This window comes from Lethenteron reissneri, chromosome 12, assembly GCF_015708825.2.
Source record: "Lethenteron reissneri isolate LAM-NWPU_2019-01 chromosome 12, ASM1570882v1, whole genome shotgun sequence".
Taxonomy (NCBI): Eukaryota; Metazoa; Chordata; class Hyperoartia; order Petromyzontiformes; family Petromyzontidae; genus Lethenteron; species Lethenteron reissneri.
In genome coordinates, this window is record NC_083790.1 from 4,036,175 (window position 1) to 4,048,295 (window position 12,121).

General features: G+C 49.5%; 1 protein-coding gene across 1 annotated transcript in view; it reads right to left on the reverse strand.

The window, feature by feature from the left end:
• The window catches only part of LOC133341666 (pappalysin-1-like), a 168,833-nt gene that overhangs the window by 34,104 nt on the left and 122,608 nt on the right, over positions 1-12,121 (reverse strand). Inside the window, exons 20-21 of the mRNA XM_061550258.1 lie at positions 10,775-10,943; positions 9,679-9,817 (exon numbers count right to left, since the gene is read on the reverse strand). Coding sequence (XP_061406242.1) covers positions 9,679-9,817; positions 10,775-10,943 — 308 coding nt within the window. The remainder of the gene's footprint in view (positions 1-9,678; positions 9,818-10,774; positions 10,944-12,121) is intronic.

The following is a 12,121-nucleotide window of genomic DNA, read 5'->3' on the forward strand; positions in this document are numbered from 1 at the left end:
TGGGTCCCAATCACGTGGCAATCCCTGGCCCCCTCTTGGGGCCTTTATAGACTTCACTGGTCACGTGTCCTCCCGGGTCAACCAGAGTGCCATGACCTCGAGTAAACTTATCCTTCGGCCGGCACTCACAAATCCTGTCCTGTAGGGTTGGCACTGCACGCAAAGCGTGGTGCCATCTAGCGCTATCAATCAGCACTCACCGGGCCCCTCTAGGGCCGGTACTACACCTACACCATCGTGGTATCCGCGATGTCGTTACACCGCACGCCGTGCCTCTCTAGGGCCGGCACTGCACGTTGACATCCCACGATGTCACTACACATGCATACTGTACTAGCTATGGGACCATTTCACCCGTAACAAGATACAGAATGATAAAAAAAGGTTTTACTCGACAGTGTCCTGTTGTGGATAAGTTGTAGATTTTTGTAATGCATGTATCCACGTTTGATTACGTGTGCCGTGCCCGCCTTCATAGGTGCTCACTAACAGCAATTGCCCCAACAGTTTGTTCAAGCTATACAGAGGATCCGTGTGACTGTGTGTTACTCTCGCGTAACTAGACATTGGACACCCTTACAAATTGAATATTCCATTGCGTGGGATTATGCAGGTATAACTATCTGAATTGAAATACATGTGCTGTGACTGTGATTGTCACTGTGCGATGCCGGGCTTACGAAGCCACGTTGGATAATGTGTTGGCATTATGTGTATCCCACTTACTGGGCGTAATACCAGCCCTAGCGGGGCTTGGGTGAGCGCTGGTCAGTGCGGAGGCACCACGTACAGTGTGCAGTGCGGGCTCCCGGTGAGGGAGGGAGAGGGAGTGTCAGCCAGCCATGATTACGTTGGGGCATGATTCGCTGGTTGACCTGCCGACATGTGACCGGATGATATTGGACGGGGGCCACAGGTGGATGCGGGCCGCTGAAAGAGCTCTCGGGGAGCCTTCGGGAAAGAGCTCGAGAGATCTAGAAGGTGGGCGGGGCGAAGGGCGGAGCCAGCCCCAGCCCAGGCCGATATAACGGGGCCCCATGAGGGGCTCGGGGTTTTTCGTGTTGCTGGCGATGAAGATCCACGTCAGGTAAAAGAAGCCTCTAGCCACGCGGTCCGGGACCCAGCTTGTGGTCCGGGCAGGGATATCGAACCGTGTCTCGTTCTGCAGTAGCGTAGCTAGATGAGCATTCAACACCCAAGTGCAGGTTGTGTGATGTTATGTGAATTTATTGAATAAATAGTGTTGCTCCTAAGACAACGTTGGACTCACTACAACTGGTGTCGGAAGTGGCCAACTTGATAGACTGTAGCTAGCGGTAGACAAGTCATGTCTACACATCGCAGAGTTCGTGTACGGGCGTCGGACGACGAAAACGACGAGGAGCTGATTCTGCCCATGGCCGCCGAGGACAGAGCGGAGGCGCTGCCGGCAGAGCAAAGTACAGTCGGGGCGTGCGGCGTCTCACCTTCTTTGGAGGAGCTCGTCAGGGACGTGCACAGCCGTCTCACTGACCTCCTCCAAGTGGCATCCTCCATCCTCGTTGAGATGCGGTCCCTGACCTCGACGAAGAAGGAGGAAGCGGCAGAGTTGTCTGGACAGGGCGACTCGGCCGACATTTTACAGAAGGCGGGAACGCCATTGCCGCTGCCCACACTCGTGGGCGCCATTTTGCCGCCAGCGGGGAGCACTGAGCCCGCCAAGCTTGAAGCGGGAACGTCCTTGTCGATTGATGTCCAGTCGCTCCGCCGTCGGCTGCCCTTCATTAAAAAATTTGTTGCCGCCAGCGGTGACTGGGTGGCATTTAAGCGGCGATTTCTCACCAATGCCGACATGGCGGGATGGTCGGAGGCAGACGCACTGAAAGCGCTGCCCGCCGCCCTCGAGGATGATGCCGACTTGGCGGCGTTCCTCGCCATTCCGCTGTCCGAGAGGTCCACCCTCATCCAGGCGTTTGACCAGATGGCTGCTGTTTTCGAGCCTCCGCTGAACACCCATCAGAAGTTCGCCGTGAGGCGGAAAGGGGATGGTGAGTCGTCTCTCGCCTACCGAAGTGCTCTCTTGGCGCTGGCGAAGGCCGCGTTCCCGAAAATGGACCATGACGGCCTTGACCCCTTGGTCCTCGAGAAGATGTTGGGACTCACTAAAGACCTCCATACTCTGCTCCCCGCCGAGGACGGAGAGGTGGGTTCGCTCAAGATCTCCAGGTGCATACAGGCGCAGCAAATCCTGCAACGTGACAAGGTGTTTATGATGTGCTCTGCATCTTCCACGGAGCCTGGGGCCCACTCAGACGAGGAGCCTGCTCCTGCATGCACGCTGCATCAGCGGAGCGGCAAATCGTCGGGGTGACGGCGATCGGCGGCAAGACGACTGGCGGCGGGCGAGGTCTGCTTCTTCCCAGTCCAGCAGTGGACGGGTCACCTGCTACAACTGCGGCCTACCGGGGCACGTCCAATCGGGCTGCCGGGTTCCTCAACGGCGGCCCCCAGGATGTCCGCCTTCCTACGACTCCCTGCTCTCTAAGGCGCCACGTAATTGATGCCTCGCACGCCGCCGCTCGTGTCGGCCTCACGTGCTCTGGACATGAAGGACCCGACGACCCGGCCTACTGCTCTTCGTTAGGAGCCGGCTTCGTCAGGTCGATTTCTTGTTCTCCCTGGGCCTTCCAGGGCAGTCGAGCCCAACCCGCTTGGAGGACCAGCATCACGGACTCGTTCAAAGACTCGTTTCGCCTGATCCCTGCGCATTGCAAACTCCCACACCATCATGGGTTGTCACGCTCGCATGAGTCGTGGCGAGTATTTGGCTGATCCTGCTAGCCATCGAGCTCACGGGCGTTTTTACACATTGTGGATGGGAGATGTTGATTGTGGGGATCTTGTACGATGCAATTGTTGGGTTGCTAATTTTATTTTATTTCTCTCGCTGTTGTGTGTTTTTTCTCTCTCAGTGTATATATTGTACAGTTGGGTTTTGGAAATTGATTGCGTTGTTTTGTTATTGTTGGAGCAAACTTGTTGTTGTTCTGTATAATTGTACGTCGGTTGCTTACTTGCGGGGGAGTCAGCGGCTGGGATGGCTGGAAGCTACGGAGGGGGGGGGGGGGTAATGTGTTGGCATTATGTGTAGCCCGCTTACTGGGCGTAGTACCTGCCCTAGCGGGGCTTGGGTGAGCGTTGATCAGCGCAGAGGCACCACGTACAGTGTGCGGTGAGGGAGCGAGAGGGAGTGTCAACGAACCATGGTTACGTTGGGGCATTATATGCTGGGTGACCTGCCGACACGTAACCGGATGATATTGGAGGGGAGCCACCGGTGGACAGGGGCCGCTGGGCGGTCACGTGGTATAAAAGAGCTCTCAGGGATTATTATTTGGTTCTTTCGGTTAAGTCACGTCTAAAGATAAAATAATAAATTAAATTAAATAATAGCATACGACGTTTCGATTGCAACACAAGCAATCATCATCAGGTATAATGAAATAGCGACATAAAATCTAACCAGAAAACTATAGACAGACATATTAGCAGACAGATATCACCAAGATACATAGAGAGAGCAACACAGGTAACAGAGAGGGGTGATCGTCTCTGTGGGGTGGCCTTAAATAGACAGAAGGGGGGCGGACGCAGAGAGAGGGAGGGGGTTAGAGAAAACATTTGCATATCAATGAGTGGACAACAAACAATATGCTGCAAGTGCGATGACACGGCAAGCAAGCCTGAAAATCAGAAGGACAAACTAAAATTCAATAACCTAGTAAAATATCGAAATGTAATGTAATACAACACAGAGGGTCGGTCAACACAGAATTAACGCATAGCCTGGTTGATTACGTATTTCAAAGATTGCTAAGTTAGAATTTAAGTGTGAACATTCCAAAGAGAGGACACAGGCAGAGAGAACAAGTAGCCAGAGAGAGAGAAAAAAGGATAAGCGTAAAACTTCCCCGTAGAAGTGGTTCAATTTTAATTTTAGAACTTTCATGACTGCAGGAATTATTATTTGGTTCTTTTCTGTTAAGTCACGTCTAAAGATAAAATAATAAATTAAATTAAATAATAGCATACGACGTTTCGATTGCAACATAAGCAATCATCATCAGGTATAATGAAATAGCGACATAAAATCTAACCACAAAATTATAGACAGACATATTAGCAGACAGATATCACTAAGATACATAGAGAGAGCAACACAGGTAACAGAGAGGGGTGATCGTCTCTGTGGGGTGGCCTTAAATAGACAGAAGGGGGGCGGAGGCAGAGAGAGGGAGGGGGTTTGAAATACGTAATCAACCAGGCTATGCGTTAATTGTGTGTTGACCGACCCTCTGTGTTGTATTACATTACATTTCGATATTTTACTAGGTTATTGAATTTTAGTTTGTCCTTCTGATTTTCAGGCTTGCTTGCCGTGTCATCGCACTTGCAGCATCATGTTTGTTGTCCACTCATTGATATGCAATTTTTTTCTCTAACCCCCTCCCTCTCTCTGCCTCCGCCCCCTTCTGTCTATTTAAGGCCACCCCACAGAGACGATCACCCCTCTCTGTTACCTGTGTTGCTCTCTCTATGTATCTTGGTGATATCTGTCTGCTAATATGTCTGTCTAAAGTTTTCTGGTTAGATTTTATGTCGCTATTTCATTATACCTGATGATGATTGCTTGTGTTGCAATCGAAACGTCGTATGCTATTATTTAATTTTATTTATTATTTTATCTTTAGATGTGACTTAACCGAAAGAACCAAATAATAATTCCTGCAGTCACGAAAGTTCTAAAATTAAGCTCTCAGTGAGCCTTTGAGAAAGAGCTCGAGAGATCTAGAAGGTGGGCGGGGCGAGGGGCGTAGCCAGCCCCAGCCCAGGCTGATATAACGGGGCCCCATGAGGGGCTCGGGGTTCTTCGTGTTGCTGGCGATGAAGATCCACGTCGGGTAAAAGAAGCCTCTAGCCACCCGGTCCGCGACCCAGCTTGTGGTCCGGGCCGGGATAGCGAACCGTGTCTAGTTCTGCCGTAGCATGGCTATATGAGCATTCAACACCCAAGTGTAGGTTGTGTTATGTTATGTTGATTTATTGAATAAATAGTGTTGCTCCCAAGACAACGTCTGCAGTTCAGTTGGACTCACTACACATGCAATGCATTAAAACCCCAATGTATGATCTGTCTGGGATCAGGCCATCGACATGTCCCCAAGTATTTTATAAAGCAGACGAGCACATAATAACAATGATAAAACCATTTTTTTCATTCTATGCAAGTGCCTCTACTGAACGATTGCCAGCGATGAGTGCCAGTCACGAGACAGATGGCATGCGGCATTTGGCCTTGGGCTTGCAGAGATGCTCACTAACCAAACTCCCACAACCTCCACGCTCCCGCAAACTGCTGCTCGATTTCAAACATTTGGCACCGGGTAAACCGTAATGGCATGGAAGGCCAGCACGACCGGCACCACATATACACCCACAAAGACAAAGATCCCCAGTATAGCCTTCAAAGACTGTTGGGGCAAGTGCTGTTAGTGAGCACCTATGAAGGCTGACATGACACACGAGGGGGTGGGGGGGCCAGCACCACGCCCGGCCGCCTTTGTCTCCCCCAGTGGCGATGTTTACACACCGCACCAGGTGCTCAATTGAGGCCGAGGCGACCTAGGAGAGGCCCAGAACCGGTTCAGAAAATCACCACTGGTGTTGGCCTTGTGTGAAAATCGAACTCGGGTCACAAGGTTCGTAAGTGCAGCACACCTAGGGGATCATCACTCCTGTTGGCGCACGAGCGGGAATCAAACTCAGGGGTCACCGGGTTTGTCCCGCAGCACGCCAACCGCTGCACTGTCGCTCCCCACGCCAGCTCCATCACACACACACAGAGCTAAAAGCGAAACCATCGCGGGATAGAAACACTCGCAGTCGTGTCTACGTGACAGGTGAAGGTGCAGCCCTGCAATTGCTGGCTCACACCGATGCTGGCGGATGGGCCTCCACGAGACAAAGCTCTAGATGACCCCTTCAGAAGGTATTGGCCTTCTCTTCCACACTGGCCAGACGTCTGGGAAGAGGTAGGGAGTGCGCACACTTTACCCCACCGCATGCAACCTGCCGTTCGACTAAAATGTTGTACACCTATTTATTCCTAACGTCCGTCGGAGAGAGGCGAGTGGATTTAATAAATATTTGCACAATTTTGTTTAAACTGCCTCGCCAAGAGATCGAAACGAACTACCGATCTTTGTACTGCAAGTTCAATGTGCTGACCATTTCACCACGGCAGCATCCTATGCATATGTATGAAAGCAGTTAGATTTTCTTTAATACAATACGTTTTTAATAATGATGAGAGCTGTTATGATTTAGGAAGCAGGGCTATGTGGCAATGGATGGCAATGGTTGCAGTGGAAGTAGTGAAACACAGTGGTTAGCGGGCTGCTTATGGCTAACATGAGTGATGATGCTGGGCCATTCCTAGGTCAACTCAGCCTCAAATGAGGTGTGGTGTATAAGCATTAGCACTGTGGAGACAAAGACAGCCGGACATGGAACTGGCCACTCACCCTCTCGTGCACCATGCCGGCCTTCATCGCTGCTCGTCAACAGCACTTGACCCAAGAGTCTGTTAAAGCTATACGGGGGATCTTTGTCTTTGGCAGTGGGCAAATTCGTTTCCTACCAAAAGTACTGAGTACAGAAATAACTGCTCATGAGTCGGTTTTAGTTTTGGATAAAACACGCATTACTGGATTAAAATAGAAAACAAAAAATATTCAATGCAAATGTTAATATATATCCAGGATACTTTATAATGCATTTTACAATCATGACACATCTCAAATATTGTCTATGAAATGGTCAATAAAACTATATTTATTTGGTTGGTTGGGTGGTGGGGGGGGGGCTATCCCTTCTGCCCCCTCCTCCCCTCCCCTCCCCCACCCCCTTGATGCACCGCTTGGAAGGACATGGTTGCAGAAAGCGCTTTCCATGTCACTGGAAATGTCACCAGATAATTTTAGTAAACAGCTGCCAACGGTGATCCCCACGGAAAGTTCGAACCGTGGACGAGGTGCTTAACCTTCTCGATGACGACGTTGCGGACGCACAAGTCGCCGCCTGGCACACGAAACGGTTCAGCACATTCTTTACTTTCGAATCGTCATGATGTTGCCCTTCTAGTCATGACAGGTATGTTTTTCTTCCCGGCGACTAAACATTTGCCAAGAATGTCACATGTGGGTACATTTCTTCATAGTCTGGATTTTTATTAATCTCGATCGAAAACTCATTTCTTTCCAACTTGCTTTCTTGTGCTTTAGTTTGTTACCCTCCGATTCGCACAGTTGGCTACGTACGGTGTGAAAGAAGTTCAGCATACACGCACATACAGATGTAGTCCACGAGCTCAGACCCAGATGATGTTTCACTTGCTGGCACCACCTGAGATGGCACTACTTTAGCGGGTAGCAATTTCTTGATGTGGCCAATAAACAGTGAATCGCGTGATAACTCTGTGAAATCTGAATCTTTATCCAGATGGAGGAATCCGATGAGCTCTTTCACACAGATGTCCACTAGAAATGAGTCATATCAATAAATCGGCACTGATAATTATAATGTTTTGATATCTTAGACGTTACCGACTTCAGCTCTGGCACCATGGCCTATTAGCGAAGGAATACCAGCAGAAGAAAGTCAATGATGCAATGCGCCGGTTTGTCAGCATGTCATACATACGAGTAGATATGTGGTAAGACCTCAATATAAGGTTGCCACTTTGTTCCCTGATCTAAAGCGTTCCTGCGTACAATATTCAACTCGTCTCGTCTTCAAATAAATGTTATATTGTGGTTTGGCTGCACAATGATACGACTGAAATAATCATAATTGTTACGACTTTAATAAGAAATGTATTGATGTTTGGCAGCACGTTCTTCCGAGGAAAATGATTATTGCTTTCACTAAAATAATAATTATTTTGTGAAAACATTCCTAAATATAATTATATTTGCGGTTTGGCGACCACATTGCTACGACTCTGTTTGGCACCGTTTCCTTGATGGGTGCACTGTTATTTCAAATAAAAATATAGAATCCAATTAATAAACTTGTCTGTAAACGTATAGAGCAGCCACTGGATAATTATTTTTTTTCTTCCAAAAATGTACAGAAACAACACAACTGGACTTGGAATGCAATGGGTCGCTAGTCGCATCAACGAAGGAAAGTTCATTAAATCCCACCCCCACCCACCTCCGTCCACCCAGAAGTATACATAGATACGCCGCAGTTTGTCGACCGGCAGGTCTCGTGCAGCAAGGTAGAGTACGAGTAATTCCCACCTCTTCCAAGACGTGGAAGAGTAGACCAACATACCCTCGACCGAGTGTCGCTAAAGCTTCCTCTAAAGGAGGTCCCTTCGTTCAGCGGTGGCTTGAGCAAGACATGGCAAGGTTGGCACCGTTTCACCTTCCCACAGGTGCAGAAGAGAGCACGGCATTCCAAAAGGTTTCCATCTGAACACAACTGTTTAATTGCCAGAAAGGGTAAAACCTATTCTTATATTTTGACACTGGCAAGAGAGGTCCCACATTGTGCTGCTGCTCACCGCGAGCTATAAATTCCATGATAGTGGGCACTGTCTTTGTGCCGCTCGCCTTCTGGCGTTCTCCGGTCTAACACTGTTTTGAGACGAGGCTCTAAAGAAAGTTGTCTCTGGTGTGGACCAATCGGTTGCAAAGACAATGCCATGTGTTATGAGCGCATGTGTTTTTTGTTTGAATGTTCACCACAAGGAAATGTGGTTAATGCAGACGGGATTCCTTGCAAAAGGTTTCTGTTTGGTGTTTTAACAGCTTAACGCAACTGTTTTATTGCCAAAAAGGGTAAAACCTATTCTTATATTCTCACAGAGGGTACGGCGTCTAGAAGCTGAAGTGCGGCGTTTTACTTTTTCAGAGTTCAACGCTGCCTCTTGGACCCAATGCAGGCTACGTTGACAGATATTCAGGGCATGGCCTTGGCTACCCTCGTTCTACTCAAAAACAACAAGGTCAAACCCACCCACGTGATGATGCGATGTTTCCCCACTGAAAAACATTCACGTGAGATGAATTAAGCATTTGTGTATCTGACTCACTTGGACAATGGGGTTACAATAGTGGTGTAACTCTGCACCGCTTTCCGCCCGCTAAAATTAAATGTTTTTCCGCATGAAATTATAAGTGTCACGGAGTGCGGTCTGGCGGCAGAGATTCGGGACGATTGCCGTGGGGCAGCCAAAGATTAGATCGCTTCGTGAGCTCAACGGATAGAGTACTGAGATTGGCAGCTGCAGCGATTGCGAGGGTAACAGTTTCTAAATCTACTCTCCCCACTTTCCTAATTACCGCTGCCTTACAACGGGAAAAAAAATATGTACAAGAGACTGAGATGTCTGGGCAATGGTCCAATGGCCCTTCTTCTGAGCGGAGAGACTGAGTGGTGGCCAGTACCACCCCACTATATACACACACACACACAGAATCAGAATATTCATTTTATACTGGAAGAATCCGATGAGCTATGAAGCTCTTTTTCACATATATCCAGTCAGGGCGTGTATACCACGTACCACTACCCCATAACCCTATTAATACTTAACAAAAAATAAATAGAAGCCAGCTATGCTGTTACCTATTCCATATCCAGTAGGGCAGTCGAATTCGATGATGAACGGAGGGTCCGGGGTGGTGCATTCGCCCTGCACGTGCGGGCACAGCTGCAGTTCACCACTCCAGCGTCCGTTCTTTCTGCACTCGATCACTTTGTGGCCCTGCTGGTCCAGTGACAGAAACGTACACGCGCACACACACACACGCACGCACACACGCACGCACGCTTGTCAGGTCATGAGCAACATCACTTGCGTTTGCCAATAGAAATGCAACGAGGCATCTAATGAACATCATGAGTTTGGCAATACCCAAATATGATATGAATATGCATTGATCATCATCTTCAGTCAATTCAATGCTGGATGAAGGCCTCCACAAGCCTTCATCATCGCCCTTGGTCATTGCAATGTAGCAATCCATCTAGTACCCGTACACACGAACTGCTTTAGTCGCTCCATCTCCCCAGGTTCCTCACCTGGCTGCCACTCCGTCATGAATCTCGCCCTGCCCAAGACCACGTGCTGCTCTCCGCTGGTATCATGGTGCGTCCAACCTGCGTTTTGCACGCACCCATCGACGCTTCTCTGCGCACTTTTCCACTATTGTTCCATTTTCTTTTGCCGGCATTCCACGTTTCCAAACCCAGGTAAACCATAGCATGCAGTTCGTGCCGCATTTAAAGCGTTATTCTTAAGGAATCGTCATGGGGTGGTGGCAAAAAGGTCCAGGGAAGGCACTGAACGATCAAAGAGCCCCCAAACTTAGTGCATATTCAGAGCGCGTGCGTGTCACTTGTAAATGTGTGTATGCGTGTGTGCGCTGCGCTGCGCTACAAACCCAGCGACCCGAGTTTGATTCCTGCTCACAGCCAACGCCATTGATAATTATCTGAACCGGTCCTGGACCTCCCTGAGGCCACGAGTGTCTGGTGCGGTGTGTAAACATCGCCACAAGATATACGGATGCGGCCGTGCGCGGTACTGGCCACCGACCCCCTCGTGTTTCCGCGCCGGCACCTTTATGGGCACGACTCGCTGACAGCACGAGCCCCAAAAAGTCAGTCGAGGCTACGCGGGGGTGGATATTTGTGTTTGTGCGTCCGAGGTGGGTGGGACCTTGCTGGGGTTTCCGGTGCTGCAGTTGACCCAGCAGCGGGAGCCGAACTGGAAGCGGTGCGTGCACGTGTAGGAGCCGTGCAGCACCAGCGGCAGCGGAGGGCACTGCACGGGCACGCAGCCGCCCTCCTCCCAGTGGCCCTCCTCCGTGCACTTCACCTTGAACACCCTGGGAAGAGAGGCGGGCGGAAGGATTTGCGAGCATGTTGGCTGTGCACGCGTGCGCCCGCCATCTAAAACTATAAACTGTTCCAACATTTTTTATTTTTTCCCAGGTAAGGTCCACCGAGCTATATCGCTCTTTTTCAGAAGTGACCTATCCACAAATGACAGCTCAACGAAGTGGCTTGGAAATGAATTGCAGTCAAATACTCTGATTCTCATTGTGGAGGGGAAAAACCGGAGGATTTGGAGAAAATTCCACGCGAGTACGGGGAGAGACATCGCAAACTCCAAATATACAGCAGGTTTCGATTTAAAGCTTTCGTGACTGCAGGGATTCATCTTCTTGGTTCTTTCGGTAAAGTCACGTAGAAGGGAAGTAATAAAATAATAAAAATAAAACATAATAAAACAATTCTCACGACGTTTCGGCCACAACGCAAGCAGCCGTCCTCAGGTGAAAACCAGGTCCGTCGAGGCGACAGAGTCTGAATGAAACAGCACACGAGCTTGGAGCATATATATAAGCTTTGACAATGCGCCCAGCTTATATATATGCTCCAAGCTCGTGTGCTGTTTCATTCAGACTCTGTCGCCTCGACGGACCTGGTTTTCACCTGAGGACGGCTGCTTGCGTTGTGGCCGAAACGTCGTGAGAATTGTTTTATTATGTTTTATTTTTATTATTTTATTACTTCCCTTCTACGTGACTTTACCGAAAGAACCAAGAAGATATACAGCAGGTGTCAGGGTTGAGATCAAACCCACGACCTCATGCATACCAGGCGAGGGAGTAACATCTCACCACCGCAGCAAGGCCAAGGTCTGAGCCGCAAGCGAGTGAACGCGTCCCGCTAAAATCCACCTGAAGTTCCATATCGATTGGAACATTCGGCTTCACGGTCTATTGTTCTGCAGCTCTCAAGCCCACTCCACTCACTGCCAGACGCCGTGGCCAGCGTTCAGTCACCAACAGTACCTGTTCCTTGGAAGAGTTTTACTGACGACGGCACATAATGGCCTCCCTCTCGCGAATGGGGTCACGGGATCTTTAACGTCCACCGCGCACCAGGCGGCGCGTATCGTTACGGTTAATACACCGGTGTTAATAACCAGGGCGGCCGCCGGGTTTCGAACCGTGAACTTATGCAAGAACAAGCAGCGAACGTGCTCGTGATCCAATAC